The 27,724-nt window shown below is 47.4% G+C and overlaps 1 protein-coding gene across 10 annotated transcripts in view; it reads left to right on the plus strand.

Moving 5' to 3' along the window:
* CAMTA1 (calmodulin binding transcription activator 1) overlaps positions 1–27,724 on the plus strand; it is a 235,320-nt gene that overhangs the window by 99,660 nt on the left and 107,936 nt on the right. For all 10 annotated transcript variants that reach the window (XM_032131753.1, XM_032131752.1, XM_032131756.1 and 7 more), the window contains one exon: positions 26,160–26,231. In XM_032131753.1, the coding sequence (XP_031987644.1) occupies positions 26,160–26,231 (72 nt within the window). The remainder of the gene's footprint in view (positions 1–26,159; positions 26,232–27,724) is intronic.

Below are 27,724 nucleotides of genomic sequence, written 5' to 3' on the forward strand. Positions count from 1 at the left end.
ACATCAGTACCTGATTTGCATTTATTTTTTGCTGGTGCTTGCTCCTGTTGTTCTTGGATAAAAACCTAAATATCCTAAATATTTTGGGACTTTATAAATCCTGTAGATGTGTATGTAGAACTTACCCTGTCTCTACAATGAACTTCAGTTGGTATTTACTGATAGGCCACATTAAGGAGGATCAAACACAGTCATGCTCACTTCAGTTCTGTGGGATACAGGAGCCTTTGGTGGTTTTGCTGCATGGGATTGAAACTCTTGACATGTTAAACAAGGTACGACCTTGCAAGTAAATGTGTCTGTTATCTGGAAGTCATGGAAGCAGATAGTAAAAATGGACTGTATTTTATTTTACAAGGAGTCAGGGCATGACATGCTGTTCATAATTAGTCATAAGCTTATCTCTGCCCGACTACTTTTTATGATGTTTTTATTTTTTATTGATATAATCATGCTTATGCTGATCATTCCTCAGAGGCAGTAGTGGGCTCACTCCAACAGAATTGTCTCTTACTTTGCCAGTGGGATCTTTCTGGGTTCTCTTGGGCTGGGCAGTTTGTAGCAGTGACATGTTGAGCTCCTTTTCCTGAGTGCTCACACATGAAGCTGGGAAAAAGCCAGTTGCATGTTCTTTCCTCCAGTAAAGAGGGGGCTGTTGTTGGGGAGCACAGAACTCTCCTGGTGCATTCATCGCGTGACAAGGACTGTTCCCAGGTACGGATGGGAGGAGGTTATCCCACTCTGCTGCATTGCTGTGCCTGCTTACTCCCTCTCCCCCTGCTGCCATTGTGGCTGCTGTGGAAGGAGAAGTGCAGTCCCTGTTAATGTCCTCAGGTGTCGGGAAGCTGGATAGGGAAGGTTTCCTGTCAGACTCTGGCAGACGCAACCTGTGAGCTGTTACAGCCAGTAAAGACTGTGGCATACGTGACTTTGGCTATCTTGTTCTGGGTGAGATGTGGGAAATGGTGGTGAAAAGTCTGGGTAAATGAGAGGCCAGGCAGGTGAGCCATGAAACTTTTCCATTTCATCTTTACTTTGCGGGCTGGCTGTGCTCTCCTGGCTCAGGCATCCTCAAAAGTGCCCTGCAACACTGAAATCACTTTGCAAACTTTTTGCTGTACCTGCAGGAGACCTTGGACTATAAAATAGCGTTTTATTATCTGCATAACGCTGGACTCTTGCAGTAATGCCAATGTCAGAAAGATTGTTAATAAATAATGAGCAGCAGAATGAGCCAAGGGTTGACCTTTTGTGGAGCACCATCTGTCACTGGAGCAGCACTTGATCTTTCCTTCCAGCACTGATTTCTTTTTCCATCCCCCTTGGGGGATATTGTAGGTTTCACACTTTATTAATAGCTTTTGTCTGACTTGTAACAACTCTTGTAAAATTGAGAGGTTCCCGACTTTCATGGGAGACAAATATTTGGGGAACTAAATCATGGATGTTTGTGGAACTGCCAGTGACTATAAACAACCTTCCTCAAGCCAACTGTGTGTGGCTAAGGAGAGCTGCTTGGAATCATCCCCAGTTCCCACGAGGTGGAAGAGTGTCTCAGACCATCCCTGGGATGCTGGATCATAACCTGGATTTATAGGTGCTGTGTTTCCCACTTTCTATATTGTCTGGAAGTGGGAAGGTCGAGAAAGGGGGCAAAATCCAGGGAAAGAATTTCCTGTGTATTTTAAGCAAGGGCTTGCTTGTGCACTCTATAGAAGCCAATCCAGCACACAGCAGGAGGCTGCCTGCAGGTGAGCAAATAAGTCACAGCAAGCACATGCTCTGGTCACTGTGGGGTAAGCATTGTGTCTGGCTGGTCACCTGCTTTGGGAGGAAATTACTGGAAGATAAATGCCCCAGGTTTTCAGGCTGTTCATAAATAAGTACCTGTGGAAAGCACGCAGGCTGGGTGTAAGTGGCCCGCTGGGCAGTGCAGTTCCAGTTTGCTCCCACCACCCTCTGTGGCACCGGTGCCATCAGCTGACGGAAATGATAGTCAAATGTGATCTGTGCAACATTTTCTTCCTCACTTCTTTGTAATTCCAAAGCCTTGAATCATAGAAACCAGAGGCAGGGAAAATCTATCAGGTGATTCCTCCTGCTACTAGAGCCAAAGATGGGTTATGCCCTGGGGTGTGTTCCCTAATGTTGTGCAGAACCTCCAGTGTTCCAAATGATGAAACTTTCATCACTGGGCTGGCAGGTGAGTCTGACACATGATAAATCATCCTGCCACTGAGGTTTCCGTCATGTTCTGCCTGAGTTGAGGAAGAGTTTTCTTCTTTCTATCTACTGTAAATTTCCTGCAGTCTATGTAAGTCCTAGTCCCAATGTCTGATGGTTTCTTCTCTGCAGCTTTCCAGCCATATCCTCCTTCCACCCACATGGGTAGTGGGACACGGCCCAGCTCCTGGCGGGGGTGGGTGGTGGGGTTTTTTTTCCATCCTCCGTGTTGGTTATTTTGAAGGTAACTCAGATTTGGCTCATTTTAGCCTCTGCATCCTGACTCAGCTGGAAAGAGGAGCTCCTAGCATGACTCCCTACATATCATCTGAAACTTTAAATGGCAGGATTTACTAGCTCAGTGCCTTGCTGGGTCCTTTTTCAGAAGCATCTTCTGCTTTGACTTGGCTGCAGTTTGGATGCAAATCATTCCCCTTCCCACTCGTTAGCACAGGCTGATGGTTGTAATTATATTTGTAATGTTAGAGACAGAGTCCAATAGCTCCAGTTGAAGAGTACTCCCTGAGTGACATTCCTTCAGAATTATTTGCCTTTTGGGCAACACAGTGTGGTTAAATGTAAAAGTGTTTGAAACCAGACTAGGGCAGTGCTCAGCACTCTGGATGAAGTGGGAGCACGGGGTCCCGCTGGGTGAGACAGGGGTCCCTGACCCTGCTGTCTGGTTCCCTTCCCTTAGTGCACCAGAGTTCATATTTCCAGGAGTTATTTTTGGTCCCAACCACGCATCAGTTGCCCTCCGGTTTATGTGAGAAGTGACCCTTGCCTGCGTCCTCCTGCTCCTGTCCTCCCTGCACAGTCTCCCTCCCCTGAGAATACGCTGACAGGAGCTTTCTGCGTTCCCCGCCACTCTGGAGTAATCTAATAGCTGGAAAAGACAGAAAATGTAGAACTTCTCTACTTTGTCTCCACTGGCCACTGGCAGTTTTATTTGGTTATCCAGAATTTTGCTCGTGGAACTGCTGCTCATCAAGATGAGCCACATCTTTCTCCTCCTGAGCTGCAGAAACAACTTTTTTTGATTCAAAGTATGTGGAATGATAAAACTTGAAAGTCAATTGACTTAAATGTGGAAAAAAATGCAGCTTGGTTATTATGGCGTAAGCTAAATTTTAATAGCATTTAGAAAGTGTTTTGTGGGGTAGAAAGAAGCAGCATACCCATCAAAGCTCAGCTGTGTTCTGGTTTATAGTGCAGAACACTTTGCTGCTGCCATCCAAAGGCTTTAAAATGTAATAAGGCTCAGTTGAACCCAAGGGTTCCAGGATCTCTGTAAAGGCACATGCACACACAGAGTGGAATAAAAGGTTCCAGTGCAGAGCAGGTGGGATCAAGGCAGAGGTGCTTTTAATGGAAAAGCCTCTTTGACTTTTCTGTTTCGTAGAAAATTATCTACTAATGCGTACAACTACTTAAAAAGTCATTTTTTAAAAAATTTTGAAGGCTTGGAGTATCAGTAATGTATTATGCCTCATCCATTTAAAAAACCCCACCACAATTGCAGTAATGTACTAATCTATTTTTAAATATGCTGAAAAAATCAATGAGAAGCTGCAGTTCTTTGGTTAAAAAAGTAAACCCGAAGAGTGAATTATTGCACCAGTTTGACATCCTGGTTGTTGTTTCTGACTCGAGCAAGCACTGTCACAGCTGATGCCTAGTTTTCATCTGTAATTTTGTTTTTCATTGTATTTCTTTTGTAGAGATTCTGGGCTCTCTTGTACAGATTTATAGGCCTTTCATCTTTATACGCTAATAATATGTTGTTATGCACTTTCTGCCAACTACTGCAGAGAACGAAGCCCGTAAGTCTCTCCCTGGGTTCATTTAGGTGTTCTGTCCTGTTAGTGAATGCATGGCTTTCTGGGAATTCTACCAGAATGGCTTTCTGGGAATTCTCCAGTCACTGGCCCCATCGTGGTTCCCACTGGGGAGTGGCTGGCAACCACTTGGGTGCTTTTCTTTTTTCATTTGGGCAAAGATGCAGATGCCAGATAGCTGGGGAGCAGAATAAAGAGGTTACACAGCCAGTGGTGCCAGGAGTTTCAAGTAAAAATGGTGAACAGTGTAACATGCTGACTGGCATCACCAGAATTAGATGCTAGAGATGAGATACTTTGGTGTGTTTGTTGCAGCATAATTCATGAAAATGTAAATTATAATTGTGTAGATAAATCATGCTCCTCATAGATTTCATTCTCTCTGCCAGTGGAGTAGCTACAGCAAGGAAGGTTTTTTAGGATTTTCTATAATGCCCTCAGGAGTTCCTGATGTCTCATGTAAAAGCCATTCACCTCTTTCCAGGGCATCTCATGCTGGTGGCTGTCAGGAGCAGGAGCTGAGGCTAAACTGAGGGGATGGATCCAGTATGGTAATGGCTCTATTTCATGTCTGCCAGTGGCTAATAGCCCCAGATTAAATACAGAATGCATTCCTGTGAATATTTGTTTACCAGTGTGTTCTAAGGATCCTCCCTCCCACACACACAGACCCCTCAGAAACACAGCGGTGCCTGAGGGGGAGACATGGGTAAGAGCCGCTTGTCCTTCAGCTTCTCTGGGGTCTGGCTGGGGAAACCTGTGCATGGTGAGGAGCAGAATTAATCCTCAGCTCTGAACAGCAATGCTGCTTTTGTTAAAGCTGGCTGTGAAACACAACTCCTGGAGTTGTACAAATGCCCCATCAATAGTGTGGTGGCTCATTGCCTTGGCCCCGGCGCGTGCAATCTCCATTATTTGCACTGCTGGTAAAGGCAGCATTTCCAGCAGATTCGCACTACTCCATTTAGCTGGGAACAATGATTTATTCCCCCCTTGCCATCGGACATCCTCTGCTTCCCCAGCTAATAACGAGCCTGGCTGTGAGGAGGGACACGGGAGGGATGGCTCTGCTGTGAGGAGGGGATGGAAGGGATGGCTCTGCTGTGAGGAGGGGACAGAAGGGGTGGCTCTGCTGCAAGGAGGGCCACAGGAAGGATGGCTCTGCTGTGAGGAGAGGCATCACACCAGACGTCAGGAAGACAAGCTCTCACTCCCCATTGGATGGCGTTAAAACCTGTATGTTACTTACAGCCACAGCTCCTTACAGTGAGTTATCAGCTGCTGTAGACATTACTAAAGCAGGCTTGATTTCTGAGCAGTCTGGCACCCTGAACAGGGCTGTGGGTGGGAGATCTTGTCTCAGTGCTGGCGCTTTGGGGCCACACAACCCTGTCGTTGGACCTTTGGGGCTTCCTCTTTCTTTCTTTCTTTCTTTCTGTCTTCTGGCTGATGTTGGGGCCTGAGCAGACATGGCAAGTCTTGCCTCAGAGCATCAGTCCTTATCTCCCAGGGATCCCCTGCCCTGCACTCCCTCCTCACCCGTGTTCCCTTCAGACAGTTCTTCAAGCAGATAAGAAAGCCAGTGACTTGCTGGCAGGTGAGCACAGGGACGTTTTTGTGCCTTTGTTTGTTGTTGAGGTGTAGAGATCACATTAGACTTCCCTGACTCAGCACTTTGGGCATTTAGAGTAACCTGCCTAGAAGAAAGGCAGGCTGTGGTCAGAGTCACTACGCAGGGCAGGGATGGGGCAGGGCACGGGTCAGCTGCAGGCAGAACAGCTCTTCCAGCTCTCACGAATCCTGAGTGTCTGCTGCTGGTGGCAGAAGGAACCAGACCCAGGAGACCTCTTACTGCTGGGTGTCTCTGCCTTTTTGACTCCCCCCATTGAGCTCACAGGTGGGCTGATGGATGAAGTGCCTGCACACAGTGGGTGAAGGCTGAGGTGCCCTCAGTCATGCATGGCTGGTCTGCATCTTCTGCTGTGAGTTAACAGCTCATGTGTGATGGATGGGTGCAAGGAGCATCCATATCCTGGGAAAAGGACAGGGAAAGGCATCCTTGCTGTGCCACTTCAGATGTTTCCCCTCTTTAAAACTGTTCTAACTGGGCAAACCAGTGTGACAGAGCCAGGCAGTTGCTACTCAGGCAAAGGAAGAGATCTGTGGGTCTCTCTGTCCAGCTGTGCTGCAGGTACCTTCACCAACCACATCTCCACCGTTAGTGCCGACACAACAGCAATTGGGTTTCACAGCTGCCTGCACGTGTGGGCTGAGCCATTTGTCCATTCCAAAGCCTGAGCTCTTCCAGGGTCATTGCTTCCCAGGGTGCAGCCTCCTCTCCGGAAGCTCACCATTCAATTACAGGTCCCAACTGACCACTGCTTTCAAGATCTGTCTGCTAGACAGCTTTAAATCCATTAAATGTGTGTGTGGTTTTAACATTTGAATGCTGTTTGGTACGGAGTCAAATGCCATACAAAATTTTAAGTGCCTTCCAAATATGTGGCCTTTGTCAACCAGAATTTGAACCTCCTGAAGGAATGAAATCATGTTTGCTTGACGAGCTATTTCCCGTGGAACCAGGTTGGTGAGCATTAAGTACATTAAAATATCCTTTAATTCCTTATTAATTGAATCTCGTATCAATTTTTCCACTGCTTTGCCCAGGACTGATGTTAGACCAGTCAGCCCAACGTGAAAGAATGAAGGGTTCGTTCTGCTTGACCTTTTTGGATATTGATTAAAAGAGAAATTATACAGAACTTGCATATTACATCCTGCAAATGATCAACATGGCATTGTTACCTCTCTGTTTGAATTAAAAGTCTGTAAAATTGGGCAGGTGACAAAACCCGAGCGTGACTGGAACCAGTGGTTGGGATGCTGGGTCCCTGGCACGTGGGGGGGAGTTGGTAGTGAAAGGGCATTTGGGCTGGGCCTGGTGGGAGATGTGTCAGGTACATCAAGGCTGATAACATGACTGTGGTTTTGACCTAGGTCATCAGGGGAACAAAAAGAGTGACAATTTTTTGCTTTATCCAGTAATATAGTAGAAGAAGCCAGCTGAGAAGCCTGCAAGTTTCCTTAATCCTGGAAAAAACTGTGGAGGGTTTTTTTATATTTAAACATTCTTGCTTCAAGCTTAAGAGTGTTCTTATTTGGGAATCTGTTTCCAGTTATTTGCAATGTGCTAATTACCCAGTGGCAGAACCTAAGTGGGTGTAAATTGTCATATCTCTGCTGACTTCAGTGGAACTGTGGCAATTTGCACTTCAGGAGGATCTGTTGCCTAGATTCTTGCCAAATTTGAAATCCCTTTGCTCTAACTTGGCTGGGGAGCCTCGGGCTCGAGGGAATACAGAAGAAAACAAGCATTTTGCAGGGCTTAAAATCCTGCTCGTCTCATTGATTTGTTGGCGTTCATGTTTGTTATTCAACCCGCCGCGGAACGTAATGGATACTTGAGCCATCTCAGTGATGAGAAAGGAATCCTGCCTCAGATCGCGCCGTTGCCTTGGAAACGACTGCGGCGGTTCCCACGCGGGCTCCCCGCGGGCTGGGGGCACCCGGGATAATTCGGCGCAGAGCCGGCAGCAGCACGCACGGCCCTCCAGGCGGGAGCCTTTTGTCGCAGCCGCTGCCGTGACCTGCATCTGGCCAGGACCTCGGAGCCCCGGCCATGTGGCTGGGGGCGGCCAAAATCCCCTTCCTCCCCAAAGCCCGTGGTTTGTCAGACAGCTCACCCCTCCTTCCAGAGCAGGCTGCTTGGGATAAGCCTCGGTGTGTGTGGGTGTGTAAATTGCTGGTGGGGGATTCCAGGCAGCAGGGCATAAATACAGATCTTGTTGGCCATCGAGCATCGTGACGGTTCCTGCTGTAATGGCCACTTAATTGATTAATCCTAATATAGAAGATTCATGCTGTTATCTCCCTCCATGTCTTTTTCAGCTCAGTGTCATCTTGGAAGACAACAGAAATGGCTCTTGCATGGATGAGAGCCACGGGGAAGCTGGTGACGATGGCAGAGCCTTGAAGGCGTCAGTGTTTGGCATTCGTTTGAGTCAGTGGTTCAGGCGATGCAGCCCTTTCTGCATCTCTTTTACTGCTGCACGTACGTGGCAGAGAGCTTAATAACCCTCCAGCGAGCGGGCTGACCTTCTTAAAGGAGATAAATCCACAGGCATTGAGAGATTTTTCCAGAATCTTATTTATAGACCATCTGCTTGTATGTCTTATCCCTTTCCCCTTCAGGGGAGTTTGAAGACTGTGAGACCCCATTTCCAGCTGAAAGGGGGCAAAGACTGGGGTGTGGGAAGCAGAGTGGGTTGCAGAGATGGCCTCTTGCCAACACCCTTGCATTGACCCTGCCTGCCCATCCCGTGTTTATGAACTACTAAATGTTAAGGCAAATACAAGCATTGATTTCATAAACAGGTGTAATGGACCAGGTAGCAGATTTTTATGTACTTTGGGCCTAATTCATTAACATTTTGCCTGTATAGGCATATCGTTATCTTTATGTGGCTCCTCTGGTTGGCCATATGGGTTTGTTGGCTGCATAGTATTTTTCAGCAAAGATACAGCAAACTTGCCATCTGGGTGATGTTTGCCTGACTACTTGAAATAGTTTGGGGGTTTTTTTTAAATATGGATGGTGAGAAGTCTGTTACCCAGGATTTTACCATGGGTAAATTAATTACCCATGCACAGTTTGCCCCCCATAGTGCTGATGCCCAGAACAGCACAGGGTGTGAGGAGCTGGCTGGGGGCCTGTGAACAACCTCTCCGTGCTGGGCAGAGTCACCTCTGTCCTGTTCTGTGCTCAGCTCTGCAGAACTGGGGGAGGTGGCTGGGGAGCTCATGGAAAAAAACCTGTTTCTTTGCAAACATAGTTGATATTCCAATAATACAGGTGTATTTTATTGCACTGCTCCTGAACTGGTGCATTCCATAAAGTTGATTTATGGATGCAGAGATGACAGCAGCTGAAGTGCAGGAGCCATTGGTGTGGGGGGAATGTACTGGAGTATGGCTCAGCTGTGGGGCTGGGATGATGCTCCTGGTGCTGGGGGATTGTCACCTGGGAGCTTGTTTCCAAGCTTCCTTCCAGGGCAGGAAGGATGTGCCTGCTCTTGGTGACAGGACCCTGACCAGTGTGGCCAGGGAGCCTGGTGAGCATCACAGCTCTGGTCAGTATGGCTCTCCTTGCCTCACTGGTAGGAAAAGAGGGAATGTGCAATACCGTGTTACTGAGCAGCATCTGGAAAATTGCCCTTAGGCCTTGCATTCCTGCTTGTAACCTTTGTAAAAATACTATTTCCCATTGCTGCTTGGGTTTTATAATGTCAATATCCTAAGCTCTGCCTCCCAGTATTTCACCGTGCATATGGCACTGCCTTCCCTATCCCCTGGAGCACATCAGCTTGCTAAGTGGGCTTTCAAAAATAGTTTTCAAAAAAAAAGAGAATTCATGGTAGACTTTGTTGTTGGCAGGGAAAGAAGTTTTTATCACGGTCTGGAGCAAAATGCACAGCAGATTTGTAATTGAAGTTCACCTTTAGCATTCCAGGTTGTTCTGGCTCTGACAGAAAGCCATTGTGGTGGATCATTATCTGCAAAGATTCCTCTCCTTTGGGACTCTCTGACTCCCAGAGCCATTGCAGTGGTGGTTAAGGCAGTGATGTGAGGTGGTGTGGGGCAGCCAGTTCCACCAGTGCTCCAGTTCTTGTGGTGCTCCTGTCTCCAGACCTTCCCTCCTCTTTGGGAAACACGAGTTCCCTACTGTTAATTTTTCAGATTTTATCCCACCTAATGCTTCACTGTCACCTTGCTTTTCCCCCGTGAAGAGCCCAATTAAGCAGCTGTATTTAGATTATGGGAGTGATTGCCCCAAAACACATGTAGCCCAAATGTGCAGTTCCTGCTCAGCGTTGTACCCTCAGTAAATGCAACAGATCTGCAGTTGGTCCTGCAGTGCCACTGGCGGGGATGGGATTCAGTGGAGTTGTTCTGGAATTCAGGGAAACTAATACAAATCATGTATAATACTCTGAGCTGGAATACCGAGTCCTCGCATCTTACATTTTGACATGTCTATTATGTATATGCAAATTCAGCCTTTTCTGCAGAATTTCCTTGGAGATAAACGTTTTATTAGTTAAGGAAGAGGACACAATACGTTAATGGAAGATAATGAACACGTAGCTTGTGACTGGGAATACAGCGATGAGAAAGAGAGAGATTAGGTTTTACATCACTTTTATTCTCAGAGGTGTGTTCTAATTTCCCGCTGCCCAGCCTGGGGAGGTCCTGCTTGCAGGCCAGGTAAGGCCACACTCAGTTAAATTTCTGTGTTTACCAATACTTTGCACATTGGAGCAGCTAAAATGGACGTCTCATCTGTCGATTTAGGGTGGCTTGCACACACTGCTGAATGTTAGTTGCAGTTCCTTAGCCTCAGACAGCATGTGCTAAGGAATGGCTCTTACTGCATGTGCAATCCTTTGGGCGATTCAGAGGGAATAGCAGCAGCAGTGGGGCATGATGGGGCCATGAGCAAGGTGGCACTGTGTCATTTACAACTCTATACAATGGAGGAGGGCAGTGTTCAGGGGACATCGGTGCAGAGCAGAACAGAAAACGACAGGTCGGATCAGGAAAATGGGCTGTTATATGAGCAGAAATAAAAAGCTTGTTTAATCTGGCAAAACCAGGGCTGAGAAGTGATGCAGTTGTTCCATCTACAAATGTCAAAGAAATAAAGTGGGGAGGTGAAAATCATATAAAGTGAGGGCTGGCTTTGGCTCAGGAATGACCAGAGCAAGAGTGGCTGCAGGTAAATGCACATTCAAGATGGTCCCTGTTTGTCTTGGAGTCTTGAGTCTTTGTCCAAGCCTTCTCACCGGAGTCAGGTGCCAGCTGCAGGGCTCATGAGGACAGAAGCAGGCAGGAACCCATCACTGAGGGTGCCCATGGTGTTCACACGTGGGAGTGCTGGGCTCGGTGGCCAGGAGTCGTTGGTGCTGCTGAATGCCACAGCAGGGCTGCTCTGGGCAGGAGAGGTCATTTTTCTTCCTACTTTTTTTTTTTTTTCCTCCTCTCCAGAACATAATTAGATTTCTGTTGTGTGTTAGGATGGGCTGAAATGTTATTTGAGGTTAAGCCTTGTGGCAGAGTCATCATAGGACCCTGGAAAAGCCCCACCCCATTCTGAAGTGACACAATCTGTACTCTTGAGACTCCAAACACCACCGTGCTGTGCAAATACCTGTCTGCATTATTCTCCAAACGACTCCATTTCACATGCTGCTGTTCTCATCGTGATGAACCGTTTCACGTACAGCTTTGGGATGATGATTTCTAAATTTAGGGCTTGGCTTCGTGGAGCCTCCCTGGCTGTGGGTGTATGACAAAGAGCAGTTCTGCTTGTGGGTGCCAGCAGTGGAGCTGGATGGCTCGCGCTGCCATGTGCTCGTCCCCCTCACACAGCTGAGCTTTGGCTCGTGTTTAAATAAACACTCTGCAGTTGTATAAACGGGGGATAACACGTACTCCACTGGAAAGCCCGATCTTGCAAAGTCAGCACCTTCTGCAACTGAAAATGCCTCTTTTTGTATGTTAAGGGGAAAGAGGATGATGAGGATGATCACAACAAAACACATAACCTGCAGAAAAAAAGCGCTTTCCTAAAGCTGCCTATGCTGTTGTGCAAGCACAGGTCTTTGGGTGGGTTGTATTGCGCTTGGTAAGTTTTAGTGGCCTGAGGACCCTTCAAATACTCTGTTTCCTTGCACCATTTATTGTGTGTCTTTAAAGTTACCTGAGGGGAGTTTCAAACCTGGGTTTGTGCCGTTGGCAGTAATAGTAATGGAATTAATAATTACGTTTCTGTAGAATTAATAATCACATTTTAATAGAATTTTCATTTGCAAAGTGCATTACAGCTGGTCTGTAATTAATTGCATACCTGTAGCAGCACCGAGCTGTATCAGAGACTCCACTGCAAGATCATTAGAGAAGTGCATCAGTTTTTAGGGGCTGTGTTTCACTCTCGCTCGCTGGAGCAGCCAGTTTGGTGCAGAACTCGCTTGGGGCTATGCATCTTGCCAGTTGCTCATGCTCTTGCTGCTTTTCTGCTTAACCAGTTTTTTCCTTAGTTCTTTGTACGTGTCCACTCGCTCAGTATCTGGGTGATGCTGAGGATGGTTCCTCTGAGCTCGTTAGTTTGTTATTGTTTGAACTGCACTCATGGTAGATGTATTTACTGCCAATGTAAACAGCAAAGTTACCAGGCTCCAGTGGAGTACACCTTCCTTTGCTTTAGGTAGTAGAACCTGAAGAAGATTGTTTCAGTGGCAGAAAATAAGACCTGTGGTCCACCAAAGGTCACGTAGGGACCATGCCATGTGCTGAGCCTGGAGTCTGCAGCAGCTCCCCTGACACGGGGAGGTGAGTGCTGCCCCATGCAGCATGGGCAGCAGCCACAGATCAGAGATCCCTTCCCACGCGGGATTTGGCCGTTTTCTCCTCTACAGTCACAAAACAGTTCCAATATTTCGCGAGAAGTCTGTCCACTTAGAATAAAGTAATTGATACAAGCAATTTCAGTCCCCTTTAATATAACAGATCTCAAGTGTGAAACCTCCTTAGTTAATGATCAGCATAAAATAAAAGTCTTTTTTAATGTAAGTTCTCAGTTAATTTTACAGTTCGGTTGAAGTGAAAATATCATTAAACAGGGTAGCATTAAACTTTATACTTACTGGGCCTCCCCTACTCTGCAAGGGAGAGGTGAGTTGGTGTCTTGACAGTCACGGTCAGATCCAGCCTTAGCCCGGGTCCATCCCTCTCTTTTCCTTGACGTCATTAGAGATACACCTTTTTATTACAAACTAGACTTGCAAGCAAACCTTGACATAGAGCGACGATATTTTAATTTTATAAAGCCTGCGCTGCCATGGTGAAGTGGCATCCCTCATATTAAACAGGTAATGGCTAATTTGTGAGAGGTGCGCACTGAATTTAAACACCAAAAAGGTTTGAAGGTCACCTTTGCTAACGTTACGTTCAGCTGTCGTCCTGTTTATTTCAGTTCTGAGCTGGCACGAGCCCTCGGTGCGGGTCCGAAGGCTGTGCGGGCGGCAGAGGAGGAGGATGAGTGAGCTGCTGGGAGGAAGCACCCGCAGCGCCTCAGCAGTGGTTCAGCACCCGCCTGCAAGGAGCTTTGAAGGGTAGGGAGTGCGCAGCTTTGTGCTGCTGACAAAGGACAGGGGATGTGGTTTCGGCTTCTCCTCCCACTGCCTTCCCATCCTTCCATTAAGTGCAGGTTTGATTGATTCTGTAGTGAGCCAGGGAGGAGCGAGCTCCCTTCCCTGAGGCAAGGCACGTAAAGGGACACGTTTACTCCTCCTGAACCCAGACCAGGCTCTAAGCTAGATTGCATCAAAATGCAACATTGCCACCGATGAGCTTGGAAAAATAAGGGCAGAATTGCATTTTTCCATTTAAAAGAGGGTTAATGCTGTAAAAGAAAATATAATGAGGAAAGAGACTGTTGTTTGCTTGAACTGCAGGAGACACAGTTGTTAGAGAAAGAAACATGAAACATTCTCTGTTAATTTGGGGAAATACAGGGGTTCTGGGAGTCAAAAAGTCCAGCTTCAGGAAGGTAGGTGCACTCAATCCTCTTTCCAGAGCCATCATTCATGAGCTCTGCAGTGACCATGGGCTCCTTTCAGGGGCAGATTTGCTCTGCAGGATAGTCTTTGTGTTAGTTTCAGACTCTTTATCCAATTCAGTTAATCATCCCTTTGAGATTTGTGTGTGGCAGAGAAAAGTTCTGTAGAAAAGGAGCCTCCCAGTCCTAAGGGTAAACTTTCAGCCAGAAGTAGCATTTGCTGTTGGTGGATTTGGAGGGACTGAAGGTTTTTAAATGTGTTTATCTGTGCCCCTGTTGTGGAACTTGGAAGCTGTTGATTGTGGGGGTTCGTAACGATTGCGGTTCTTGGGCAGTTCCCTCCTCTGAGCTGCCCTTCAGCACATGGGTAGGACCCAGTCAGTGTTTTGGGGCAGCCTGAGTCATTGCTCTGTGGAATTTGCAGTGTAGTGGGACATGTGGTGACAGAGCTGCTCATGGTGCCTGGGAGAACAGCCCTGTCCTCCCTGCCTGCTCTCACCTTAACGAGCCGATGTCTTCATTAGCCGCCCTGCTGGTAATCTGCTGCTGATGAAGATTAATAGGGAAAATATTTTCTAAACACTTCTGCCTGCGTTTTCATTAATCTGTGCTTGGAAAATTAATCTTGTGGGGTGACCTGCAAAAGGTGTTAATTGCCATTTCAGGGGAGGATTTATCAAAAGTTTGAGGAGGTGCTGCAGCCACTGCACAGCAGTGGCAGGAGGTCCAGAGGGACTGTTCCTGTCCTTCAGATCCTTGAGCTTAATGCAAGTAAAACCAGTTGTTTTCAAAAGCTCTTTAGGTCAAAGTGCAGCCTTGGCTCTGGTGAGGGCCAAGTTCCCGCCCTTTCAGGTTCAGCATGGAATTAGAGAAGAAGGAACAGGTGAATAATTGAATTAATGTCCATCCTTAATACTGTATCATTATTTTTGAAGACTGCCCAGATGAGGAAGTTTTGTTGGTTTTGTGTTTTTTTACGGTTACCAATTATGAAATTCGGCATGAAAATGAAGCTGTGTGTTACATGAGTGGCTTTGGTGTGATGATGATTTATTGTCCACTTTTCCTTATGAAAGCCACTTGGTAAATTCCTTGTGATTTGTAAACCTACAGGCAGCATATTGGATAGAGATGATGGATTGTGTGGCCGAGGGAACAGATTTCTGCCTGCCCATGGGACTCATTTCTAATGACAGTTTTGTGGTGTCAGTGGGAGGTTGGGAAGCAAGCAGCCCAGAATTTTGTGTTTTCTTCTGCTTTTCCTTCAATCTTGAACTTGGTTTCAGTGACTCTTGCTGTTCAGTTTTGTGCTGCAGCCAGTGCTCAGTCTCAGCAAAGCATTTTCACTTGGCAATGAACAAGCACGAGTATCTGTCCGCACCTTTCTTCCAAATGCTGAAAAACTTCTGCTTGCAAAAATGAAACAAACACTGTTTAAATTGACACGTGTCGCTGTGAATCTTCTTGTGATCTGTCAGCACTGTGAACCTGTGGATACTGCGAGTTACCCGTGAGAGCACTGATCTCCTTTTTTAGCTGGATTCAGCCAGTGAACCATTTTGGAAAGTGTTTCAAGTTCCCATGTATGGGTCCAGGTTTTATAAGAGGGGACTCCTTTCAAGGGATGGCATTTCACCATTTCAGTCTTGAAAAAAGCTGAAATAGTCAGTCATTTCATGTTCAAATAACATTTCAGTTCTTGCTCAGCACCATTCTCCAGCAGTTCTCTTTCCTGAGCCAGCTGTGTCCTTCTCTGTGGAAGGACAGAGAATTTCCAGGATGCTGTTTTCTACAGGAGGAGGGACAGGGCTCAGAGCCACGGTTCCACACCCCAGACATGCCCCTGCTGCTTTGAGGGAAAACCAACTTTTCTGTTGACATCAGCAAAGCTACACTTTGTACTCGCTGTCAAGGAAAAAATTGTTTGGGTTGAGCAAAATGCTCCTCTGCCATTGCCAGTAAAACACCCGGAAACCAGGAGGATGGAGAGAACAGATCTAATGACATAAAGTGTGGAATTCTCTCTTATGAGTCTCATGATCTTTTCCAATCACTGTCAGCCTTGAAGAAATGTTGTGAATGCTCTAATTGGCTGTGATGGGGAAGACGGAAGATTCCCTCTGCATGAGAAGAGGTGATGTACTAAAAATGATTCAGCGTTCTGTTTTGTCATATAGCTCATCAGCGCTGTCTTGCTTTTATTGAGAAAATATGCAGAAAGCACTTTAGAAGCAAAACTGTTGAACCTGCCAGCTAATCACTTGACTTTCATTTGTCAGTGCTGCCACGTCCCCTTCTCTGTGTGCTGCCACCAGAGGCTGTGGCATGGTGGGACCCTGCAGCTGGGGTAGAGTTGGAGGAGGCTGTGCTGGAGCCGGGCACTGCCCTGCTGCCACCATCACTCTCCATGCAGCGAGGCCTGGGTGACCTCCAGTGATGCAGATGTGGGAGACTTTTCAACCCTCATCAACCGCTAAAGAACCTGCAATTCCACTCATGTCCTTTGTGAGCATTTTCAGCCTCTTAGCTAAAGAGTACCAAAGGTTGTAGGGGGACGTGTGAAGTGCCACTAAGATTCGTTTGTGTGAAGCCTTGCATCTAATTAATGAGCAAAGCCCCGCCGTCTGTTATTGAATGCTGGTGACAAGTCAGTGAAAGTGAAGGTAAATCCCTTTGGGTCAATTTGTGTGCAGGAGACGTGGCAGGTGATGTCCCCAGGGGCTGCACCTTTGCAGTGGTGTCCGGGCGCTGTGGTTGCAGCTGAGGAGGTGCAGGAGCAGGTACAGGGTCCTGGCACGGTGGAGTCAAAGGTCTCGGGGCCAGGTGGTGCCTGGTGTCCTGTACATGGCAGGACTCCAGTTGTCTCTTGGAGGACAGTCCACACAGATGAGTGCAGGAACAGCTCTTGGCAGGGCAGCCTGTAGCCTTTCTGCCCCAGGTGGAGTGACCCAAAAGGCAGGAGGAGTGGGATGGTCCAAACCCAAGGTCCATGATGCCACCGCCTCCTAGTCCCATTCCTGAAAGAATGCAAATGTTGTTGGCAACGTGTAGACAGATCCTCTTTGGACAGCTGTACTTGAATGCCAGTGATAGAAATCACTATTATTTTACAAGAAGAAAATTTGCTCTTAGCTTGCCATCTCTGCTTTTACCCTCCAGAATGTCTCAGGGCATATGGGAGATATTTGCTTTTGTGTTTAGAGTTGTATTTTCCTTCCTCAGCTGTCCAAGTCACATAACTGTTAAATAGCCCTGAAGGGCTCTTCAGAAGGCGAAGTCCCAGCGATAATGTCACTTCAGGTAAATCCCAGTGATAATGTCACCTCAGGTAGGCACCAGGAAGGGCTCTGAGGTTCCACAACTGCTCATATGTGGAGTACCCCCCGATTTTGTGTATCCTGCCATAGCAGACCTCTTCCAATGTTCATTATCTGTCATGAAAACTAGATTTCCCTTCTCTGATAAAAAATTAATGCAAGTAAAAGTTGACCTTTTCACTGCTTATTGAACGTCAGAAACACTCAGCTGTTTGCTGGTAGTGAACTTCAGTAAATTTTGGTGCAGTAATCTTGAGAAATTAATGCTTTTCTGTTTGGGTTTTTGGGACAGGAATGAAATATTGATAAGTTGGTTGTAAGCAGTATAAACTTAGTATCTACAACAGCTTGTCCAGAAAGACATTCTTAAATGCCTGCTTACTGTAGCTCCTGTCACTGCTTGTGAGCACTAGTGAAGCTGTAAGGATTTTAAATCAGAATGGGAAGATTTAGTACTTGCATACATAATAATTTGTTTTAGGTTGTGTAAATGCTTTTTAATAAAGGGATTCTCTGGAAGGAGGCTTGAAAGTCAGGTCCTTCTGAGTTTTCTATGCACTTCGATTCAATTTTCAGAATTCAGGAGCTGCTGAAGACCTTAAATGGCCTCCTGAAATGGAAAGGGAGTATCAGCTTCCACTGGCAGCTCCCTGTCTGGAGCATCCAGCCACTCCACAGCCCTGTGCTCTCCGCTCAGGCTGTGTGGAGCTGCAATGGAACTGTGTCACCTTTGCAAAGAGCCTGAAATGAGGGATGGACATGGGATGGAGTCACTCACTGCAGCACCTACTGCTCTTAATTGTAAGCAAGTGGAACAAAGAGAACAGGACCCAGAACCTGAGCCCTTTGCAGTGTGGGATGTCTGCAGATAGCTTCAGGGCTGATTTTGCCCAAGGGAGGTTGCCAAAAAAAGATCCCAGCAAAGGCTTCTTGTCCATTCCAGCACAAAATTAATCCAAGATAAAACTGCGTGTATAATTAATAGCTCCCAAAAGTTCTCTTAGATATTTATATATTTCCTATAAGTTGGATTTGTTAGACTTGTCCTTATTTGCCCGTGTCAGACAGACAGTGAACACGTCAGACAAACGTCCCTCGCGCGATGTGCTCATGCCCTGCACGCTGTGGGATCGTTCCAGATGTGGCTTGTTTCTGTCTTGTGTCTGCAAAACTACCATCTCAGCCTGCATTTCCCCAGGGCACTGTCACATTTTGTCTGGTTCCCCCATGCTGTGATGGTCTTTTTTCTTTCCCAAAAAAGAGAATCAGACGGATAATAACCAGATTTCCCACTTGGGTGCAGCCTCCCTGTGATGACCATCGTGGAGGCAGCTGGGCTGGAGATGTGGTGCTGCTCTTATCACAGTATCTGCTACCTTAATCAAGTCTCCACCAAGACCAGCTCAGTGTGTTTTTTGTGTGCAAAGCTTCCCCAGATACAAAGGTATTTTGACCTCAACCTATCTTCATTAGCCTCTGCCTGATCCGTTCAGTCTCAGCCCCCCAGCAGCTGAGGCAACCAACACAGACATTAATGGTTCATGCAGCTTTGTATCTGATTTTCCATTGATGTTGTAGGAGACATGATTAAAGCCTTCAAGTAAAGTTGCAGCTAAATCCTTGTTATAGCCCAACCCATTATTTTTTTGTTCTCCTATTAGGATTTTAGGCATTTCTTTGACATTTTTATTGCCAGATTAGGAGGAAAACGCTTGACTTGTTTGCAGTGTTCTCATTATATCGTCTTTCTAACATTTCTAAAAGAGAATAAATATAAAGTACTTCTGTGGATTGTGTCATATTTCAGTGTGACATTAATATGCTTCACGATTTTCTAGCTCACGGTTCTTCTCACCGTGTGGTGACAGTCAGGGAGCCCTTGCACAGGGGTGGCATGGGTGGCACAGGCTGTGGAGGCTGCGGGGGTTGGTGGTGTCCTGTAGGTTGGTTGTATCCCACTGGAGAACCACCCAGGCAGTGCTGGTTTAGAACACGGGCCTGTGGAGTTGGAGCAGCCTCTTGTACCACTTTCCCCCTTACTAACTGCCCACTCACATCAGGGATGTTGGGAATGCTCTTCCCTTATCTGAAGGTATGGGAGCCTGGCTCTCATGTGGAGCATGTGTCACCCAGATCTGCTCTCAGTGATCCCTTGCACACAGGTGTCATCAGGCGGTCTGTCCGCAGAGCTCGTGCTGCCCTGTTTGTGCCCAGGTCCAAACAGGTCATCTGCCTCCGAGTCCCTCTGAGTATAGGTAGGGGAGGTGAATGTGGGAATCCTTCCCAGTGAAAATTCCCGTATCTTGCATACCTGGCTGAGCACAGCCTGCTTGGAGCTGAGTTTCCAGGTTTTTTTGGGTTTATCGTGTCATTCACAGTATCTGCAAGAGCGCCTACAGGCAGTGCTCACATTGTGTGGCCTCTCTAGTACAAATCAGTGATTTTGCTCCTATCAGTCACACGAAATATCTCCCAGGTCTCCAGAAAACTCTGGAGATTATTCTGGAGTATTCAAGCTGGTGACACAGCCAGGCTGTGAGAGTCTTTGAGGTACAGAAAAGCGATGGGCAGGAGTAATGGGGAGTGGGATGCTGCGGGATGCCCAGGTGTGTTATCCTGGTCATCACCCTGCAGGGGGTTTTATGATTGACAGTTTTTGGGTTCAGTTTGAGCAACACGAGTAGCAGGGAGTGAGGTGGATAGTGTGAAGCCTTTTGTGTCAGATAAGGAGGTGGGTTGAAAAGGATATTTCATTACTAATTGGCCATGACTGCTGGCCCTAAGGAAATGTTGAGCTCTTGGAAAGCTCGTAATCCCGTCAAGGATCCAGTGCACACTCCTGGCTCGAGTTGTTCCCAAGGGAAAGTGATGATGTTTTCCTCCTACATCTCACAACTTTGCCCCTATCCAGACAGCATCCCTCCAGTACGCTTTTCACCCAGGCCAGGGTGATTAAGCACTTAAATTGATTAATCAAATTTCTTGTGATGAGAACTACTGTCATTCATTAATCTGAATGGGATTATAAATAAGAGCTGGCAGAGAAGGGAGACAAACATGTTGACAGATAGACCTGCTGCTTTGAATACAAATCACACCACTGCATCTGGAGGGTCTGAGCTCTTGGCAGTCTTGGGATAGAGCTTCCCTAAAGGTAAAATTAGACTGAGATTAAAGTATCCCCGTATTAATAAAGAAATATGCATTTATGAAGAGGCAGGCGCTGCAGTGGGGGTGTGGGGATGCATACCAATGATCCTGCAGTGGGCCGGGCAGTGGGTGTTGCTGCCTGTGGAAGCATCAGTCCCCATGTACACCGATTTCTGCCGTTAAGCCAATGTCATTAGAGGATTCATTTCTAACAGTGAGAAAGTTAAAACCTTGCAATCCTTGCAGAGATTTCAGAATCCCACAGAGGGAAAACAGGGTTTGAAAAAGAACCCATTAAACATTTAAATATTTCATTAAATATCGAACATTTCAAAAATTGCTTTCTAGCGAGTCCCGAGGTAAACAGAACAATATTTGTTAACAAAAGCCACCAGAAGTGACAAAGTCCTGCAATGCACAGGCTGTGTAACCTCTCCTCCCTTGATCAGCCATCACATGAGAGCTCTGGGCTCGGTCCAGGAACTATCATCTGGGTATGGCTGCCAGTGGCATTGAGGGCATATGGGGGGTTTGAAATGTGTCAGCAAAAGAGCTGACAGGACTAAACCCAAAATCCCTGCACCAGGCTGAGTGCCTGCGCAGTGGGCAGTGCCCGGGGCTGCACAGCGCTGTGATGCCACAGCTGAAAAGTGAAGGGTCAGGTTCTCTGGGTTTTGCAGCTGCCTAGAAGTGTTAAGAAGTGTTTTGGAATCTGCTGTCAGTACCAGGGACTCCTTGCCCAACCTGGCAAACCGTAAGCAATTGCTTAAGTTGTGTCGACATCGATAAAAGGCGAACCTTGCCAGCAGCGCAGCTCAGCCCAGGCTGAGATCTGAGCACGTGGTTTTGTGCTGTGCTGAATCAAAGTTGCTATTTATGAACGTCAGAGGAAAATCCAAACCTGTCTAATATCTGTGTTTCTCCAAGATGAGTGAGAAAACACGTTTAGCAGCGTTTTACTTTTGATTTGCAGCAGTAATGGGAAATTTTGGATGCCTTCGTATATTATGACAATTCTTAAGTCAAAATAAGAGCTCTTGCGGCAGCCTACTGGCCCTGGGATTCCCCAGGGTTCAGACGTGGTTTCCCCTCCCTGTTTAGTGTTTTAAGAAGCTGAACTGGGGCCAGTCTGCATGGGGAAATGTTGAGATCTCTTGTCGCCTCCCTGTCTGCTCAGCGTGCCTGTGCCTTGCTGTGCCCTCCGAGAGTTGCCACAGGGCTGCTGCTCCGCCCGCCTGCCGAGCCCCCGTCAGTCCCCCCCGGCTGCGTCTCGCTGCTGCGGGAGGACAAGGGAAGATTGATGGCACGTGGCTCCCTGCGCGTGGTGCTGGCATCGAGTCAGGGGGTTTATAGCAGCACATTGGCTTTTCTCGCTGAATCCTGATTAATGGAGTGGGCGGGAGCCGCCGCTGTCTCCCAGCTCCCGCAGCTCCCGCAGCTGACAGGGACGAGCCTCATCTGACGTTTGAATGGATTTGGAATGTGGCTTTGGCTTCAGCATCCCTGTCCTGAAGGAAGGATTATCTCTTGCAAGATAACCCAGTCTCAGAAGGCGCTCACTTCTGGTCTGTTTGAGAAGAGAGGTGACACACAAAACATGAGGGGTTTCCCCAGTGGTTGCTAATTTGGTGGCCAAGAAGCCCAGTTTTCAGCTGCCTCGCTTTTCTAGCTGGGCTTTGCCCTCTCAAGAGATCAGCAGAGATTTTTGTGGGTGCTGGTTACAGAAACAGATAGACAATCGCTCCTACATGTAAACAAATGTATCACTGCAAATAGCTGACAAATTCCTCTGGTCATGATTTGTATGACATCCAGAAGAATAGGTTTCGGGAAGATTGGGTAGCGTCTCTGCTGGATATGGAAAAGTTGGTGAAAAGAATGGGATAGCAGTGGTACCTGTAAAAACAGATTATGGAAATGTCTGTGATAAAATCACAGAATGATTCTATATATCATGATAGGGATGGGAGAGTAGGGCTTATAATTGCATTCTGACTGTATCACCAAAACAGAGGTTGCTGCATTGAAGGATGCTCATCTGAGCACTTACAGGCTGCTTTTCCAGTTTCCCTTCCATGCCTGTGAAGCCATATGTGCTGCACGGCCGCTGCTCCTTCCCAGCGCGTGCTGATTACAGCAGGCGAGTGTGAGAGCCGAGCGTGGTTGGGCTCAGATACAGCCACTGCTTCAGGAGACCTGTGCCCTGTCATCTGGATGATGAGAGGAGTGAAGCCAACGCCTCTTTTGGCTTCCTATGGAGGTTTGATCCATGGCAGCAGTGCTGCTACTGCCAGCACTGTGCTGCTCCCTCATGGATATTGGTGGGGAAGCTCTGAAATGGTCAGTAATTACAGAGGGAGATCCCAGCAGCACAGGGATGTACCAGGGAGCTGATCAGCTGCTGGGCTGAGCACATTGCCCAACACCACTACAGAGCCAAGAGCAGAGGGCACGGTCCTTTTCCCCCAATAACCTGCACAGATCCTGCTCCTGGTGTCCAGAGGCTGCCAGGGTGTTGGAAGTTGAAGCCTTACCACCAGAAAATTACTCAAGTATATTTTAATAATGTACAGCCATAGGTCTTACGTGATTTGTTCTCTAAAGATTGATTTAGCTTCTTATTAAGGGAATTGGGAATTCAGTGTGAAAATCTGAACAAAATCTAGGCGGTTTTTAGGTTTTTTTAAATATCCACTCGTGTAACTCACTGGGGAGAAGAATTTCAAAGCCTGTCCAACCCTATCTTGAATTTTTGATTCTCCTGCTTTCTTGTTTCCATTCCCAAGGTATGCTTGTTAAGGAAGAACACCTCAGCGTTATTGCATTATTTTTAAATAAGCCACAATCACTTTAAGGAGCTCAGGATAAAAAAAATCCACTAATAATTTGATTTTATATTCCCCCTCCCTTCCCCCAGTTTTCAGAAGTTTGGTAATGCCAGATGTGCACTGCATACAAATGGCAGGGCAGGCAGCTGTAATTGCACACTCTCCCCTGCTGCCCAGAGAAGGCTTTTCTCTTTAATTACCCCTGGAATTGTAAAGGGATGAGCTGCAGCAGAGCTGGCAGGGCTGGACCCTCCAGCACCAGTGTGGGGGCTGCACAGAAGGTGCCTGCAGCTGGCTCCTGGGGCAGGTGTAGGGGTCTCATCCCAGGGAGCTGTGCAGGAGGGATCCCCCACGGCGGCAGGACACGGTCTGTGCTCAGGACATCCTTGGCCACACACACAGGGTCATCTCCAGGGCCAAGGGCGCACTCCTTGATAGGAATGGGACCACAGGGCCACCACCATGGGCACCCAGCAGCAGGTCAGAGCATCCCCACAGCCTGGTGTCCCTCGGCCAGTGCCGCCCGGGGCTCCTCTGGGGTCAGGCTGATGCTGGCCCCCTCCGTGTTCTCCACACAGCAGTCAATGAGCTGCTGAGGTGGCGTTTCTCCTCAGACAGCTCAGAAGTGCCTTTTCTCTTCTCCTGGAGGTTTTGTAAACTTAAAAGAGAATCATGAAAAAAAATGTTCTCCCCTGTCCAGCCCATTAATTCAGCCTGCTCAGGACAGAATTAACCTTGGCAAGCCTTGCAGAGGAGAGAGTCATTCTAACCTTAAAAATCTGCTGATTAAAGCTGGTTTCAGGAATTCGATTTCACTTAATGCATTGGCTGAGTGCCCAGCCTGGCATTAACATCTCCACAGACACACAGGCCTCCGCAGCTTTTACCTTCCCACTAAAAAAATAATTAGAAAAATAAAAGAAAACCCAGCCAATGAAACTCCCTTTGCCTGTTTTGAGCAAGAATTCATTTTAAAGACTGCTTTAGCTAAAGGCATTACTCTTGCCCTGGTTACCTGTCTGCTCTGGCCAGGCAGGGTGGTAATTCCACTCTCCTCATTAGTTTCAGGGAGGTGTTGAGCCGGCCAGGTGCTCGGCAGCCCTGGGCCATCCCGGGGCCAGAGGCAGGGGTCAGCAGATCCAAGTATAGGAACATCCTACACCCCCCCTCCCCACAGCCCCATGTGCTGAGCCATCAGGCTGCAGATTTTGTGTCATCCACAGTGCTTAACCCATTAATCTTGAAAATCCTCCAAAACAATGACACACAGATTTCCTAGGTTTCTATTTATATCAACTTTTTCTTTTTATCCAAAAATTAATGTAGTTTTTATTGCTGTCATCACTCATTTTGCCTGCACTCCACGTGCTGGGCTCCCAGGGTCTGTTTCACCCCTGCAGTGTTTCTGTGCTGCTGTGGTACCTCTCAGTGCCCGTGGGGACAGTCTCTGCCATCTCTCCAAGGCCAGGAGCTTGCTCAGTATGTGGGTCCTCTTCATCCCAGCTGTCCAAGTTAGGACATCCAGCCTCAAAACATCCATCCAGAGTCCGATTCCCATGTTCTGCCAGCATGGGGGAAAAAAAAAAAAAAAAAAGAAAAATTTAAGAAATCCCTTCTGTGTTCTGTGTGCTTTTTGAATTCTGTGAACTGTTACGATTTTTTTAACAGTTTGCTGAAATGTCGAGAACCAGTTTCATGGAGGTGGGAGGCTTTTGTGTGATTCATTATTGACAGCTCTAGAATTATCTGCGAGACAGCTCTGGAGAGGGAGGGCAGCGCTCCTGCCTGCTGTGCACCATAAGCTGCACAGAGCCCAGTGCTGGGGTTTGTTTTAATCAGGGTGAAGTTTCGATCGACTCCACTGCAAATTGGGGCGGGAGGCAAGTCGGGGGGTGCTGAAATAGATTGATGCATATCTCACAAGGTGCTATGGATGTCCCTGGCTGCTCTGAAGGCTGCTCCAGTGGCTCCAGATCAGCTTTCCCATCCTCATTGGGAAGCAGGTTGGACTGGGAGATGCTGCACCTCCCAAAATGCTTTCTGGAGTGGGGGGACCAGCTCTGAGTCAGCAGAACTGAACGCTGCAGACTTTTCTGTGCAGCCCTTGGTGCCATGTGCCATGTGCCAGGAGTCACTGTCAGGGCGGCTGTTCCCCAACCCTGGGGAGGGATTTAAATGTTAAGCTTTTCTTTGGATTATTTCTGCAGGGCTTTTTTCCTCCTCTATTTTTCCTCCCTGCATTTCAGTGTGTAGAATGTACCCTTGACACATTTTAAAAACATTATTAATCTTTGTCATTTGTGTTTTAAAAATAACTCGGTGATAGCAGCCAGTCCTTAAATCCTGTTTAATTCAGGCCGACCTTGTGAGCAGTGATCCTGGGGAGGGGAGACTGCCGCAGCCTCCCATGTGCTCACCAAATGCGCATGTCCAGCAGCACGGGCACCCCTCTGCACTCGGAATCTTTGCAATTAAAACCAGTTTTGTGTGTTTGGGTTGGCACTGGGCTTGGTTTCCAACCAAAAAGTTTTAACATACTGGAAATGCAGTGTTTTTCCTGAAGAAAGATTTTCTCGGTCTTGCTGATTTCAGTTAATCAGAGAAGCAGAATTCATTAGGAAAAAAAAAAAAGAAGAAGAAAAGAAACAAACTGTATTTTGCTGTCTAAAATACCTGACAGCAGTTTTTTCAGTTTACAAACACAACATTTTCAGTTGAAATACCCAGGAGATAAACCATGGAAAAAGAGATGAACGTGTTGTATTTGCCAGAAAATAAAAACACAGTGGAGCAAAGATTCGAAGGCAGCCCCCAGACCAGCTCTGTCTGTGTCGGGGTGCTGAGCACCATGGGAGCCCCTGTTTGCTCTGGCCAATCCAGGGTGGCCACCCTTGGGTGAAGGTAGCATAGCCGGGGCTGTTAGGGAGGGGGTTCTGTGACCTGTAGCAATGCTTACAGTGCTACACTGGGGTGCCACAGTGCTGTGTTGTGTGTCACCAGCCCCAGACCAACAGCAGAACAATGTCCTCATTCGTGGGTCACGCGCTGATGCCCCATCCCCAGTGCAGCCTCTTGGGATGGTTCCTCCACTAACCTGACTCTGCTTTCTCTCTTTCTGTGTCCCCAGTGCCTGTATGGCTGCTACGTCCATTCCTCCATCATCCCCACGTTTCACAGAAGGTGCTACTGGCTTCTGCAGGTAGGATGACAATGAGTTCTCTCTCTGGGGTCACCTGGTGGAGCCGCTGTGGCCACATTCAGCTGCTGCCGGGGGGATCAGCGTTCCATGTTTTACTGCCTGGGGGATTTTGTTTGCCTGTGAAGGCAAAATGGGTCTTTTTAGTTGTATGTCTCTGTTTGGACAGATTATATATTTTCTGTAGCAATACAGAGCTGATGCCAGCTCAGACATTTCCTAAACATGGAATTGGCTCAAGTGAGACTTTCTGGAGGTTTCTGGTCGTGTTGTTCCATCCTGAAGCAAGGCAGGAGCGTGAATGCTGCACAGGCATGCCATGGTGTGGGAGAGAGATCAGCCCTGGGCTGTGCTTGACTTCGAGGAGAACCCTGGGGCTGTGTTTGAATTTGGGGTGAACTTTGGAGCTGGCCCTGCAGTGGATCTGCTTTCCTCCGGTGAGATGTTTAGTTTCCAGGGAGTATTTTGGAGTCACCCAATGATTTTTCTTCTGGCTGTTGTGGGAACAGCAAAGTCCCAGGAGGAGTCAAGCTAAGTTTTCCTCTTATTTACACAGGGTTTGGGCAGCTCCCCCGGGGCTGCGGGGGTGTTCGCAGGACCAAGTGTGGGAGTTTGCCCGGGGGGGGGTGTTTGCTGACCCCACCTTTGAGGAGCTGTTCACATTCTTGACTGGTTACCATGGTGTACAAAGTGGAAGCAATTTGTTTTCTTTTGTTAGGAAATAGCACTTGACACATATTGTAATAATATTGTTTCAAAGATTAAACTCCCATGGTCCTGAAAACAAACAAGTTTGAGGAAAGTGACATCTGTTTCTAGAAGCAAATGGAAAATAATTCCTGTTTCTCCCTGGTTTTGCAATTCCAACTTCCATATTAAAAAAGGAGACACTGCTGCTGTCACTGGGGCAGGACTGACCCCTCACAACCCACAGAGGATGGTGCCCACACTGCGGACATGCACCAGATGTCCCCCTCCTCTGTGATATCTGTGTGCTCTCAGCTCCATTTGCATCCACGGCATATAAATGTTGTGTGCAAGGAAAGAGGAGACGCTTGGCTGCAGTGGTGGGAGCAGCACTGCACCTCACAGAGAATTGTGGCTCCTCTGAAAACGCAGCGTGACTGCATCGATCCTGTTCTCTTACGGGCTGCCCAGGCTGTGCTTGTCCCCCTTGAGAGCTCCTGCCCCCATAGGTCACTTCTCTCCATTTGTGAGCTTTGTGTTACTTTTTCTTGTTGTGATGTGCTCTCTAGACGTGTTGCTGGCCCTGGCTGCTATGGCACTTAGCTGGCATCTCCCTGATGGGTTGCACTGCAGCACTGTAGGATCTCTGAGCTGTTCCCCAAGGTCTGGCCCCATCACGTTCACAGGATGTGCATCGATGTTTAGTCCTTTTCTTTGCTCTGGTAATCACTTCTTATCAAGAGGAGTGGATGAGAAGTACATTTCTTAGAAGCCTATTTATATAAAATGTGCTGCAGGACGTCTCACTG

This window comes from Corvus moneduloides, chromosome 22 (assembly GCF_009650955.1).
Source record: "Corvus moneduloides isolate bCorMon1 chromosome 22, bCorMon1.pri, whole genome shotgun sequence".
NCBI classification, from domain to species: Eukaryota; Metazoa; Chordata; class Aves; order Passeriformes; family Corvidae; genus Corvus; species Corvus moneduloides.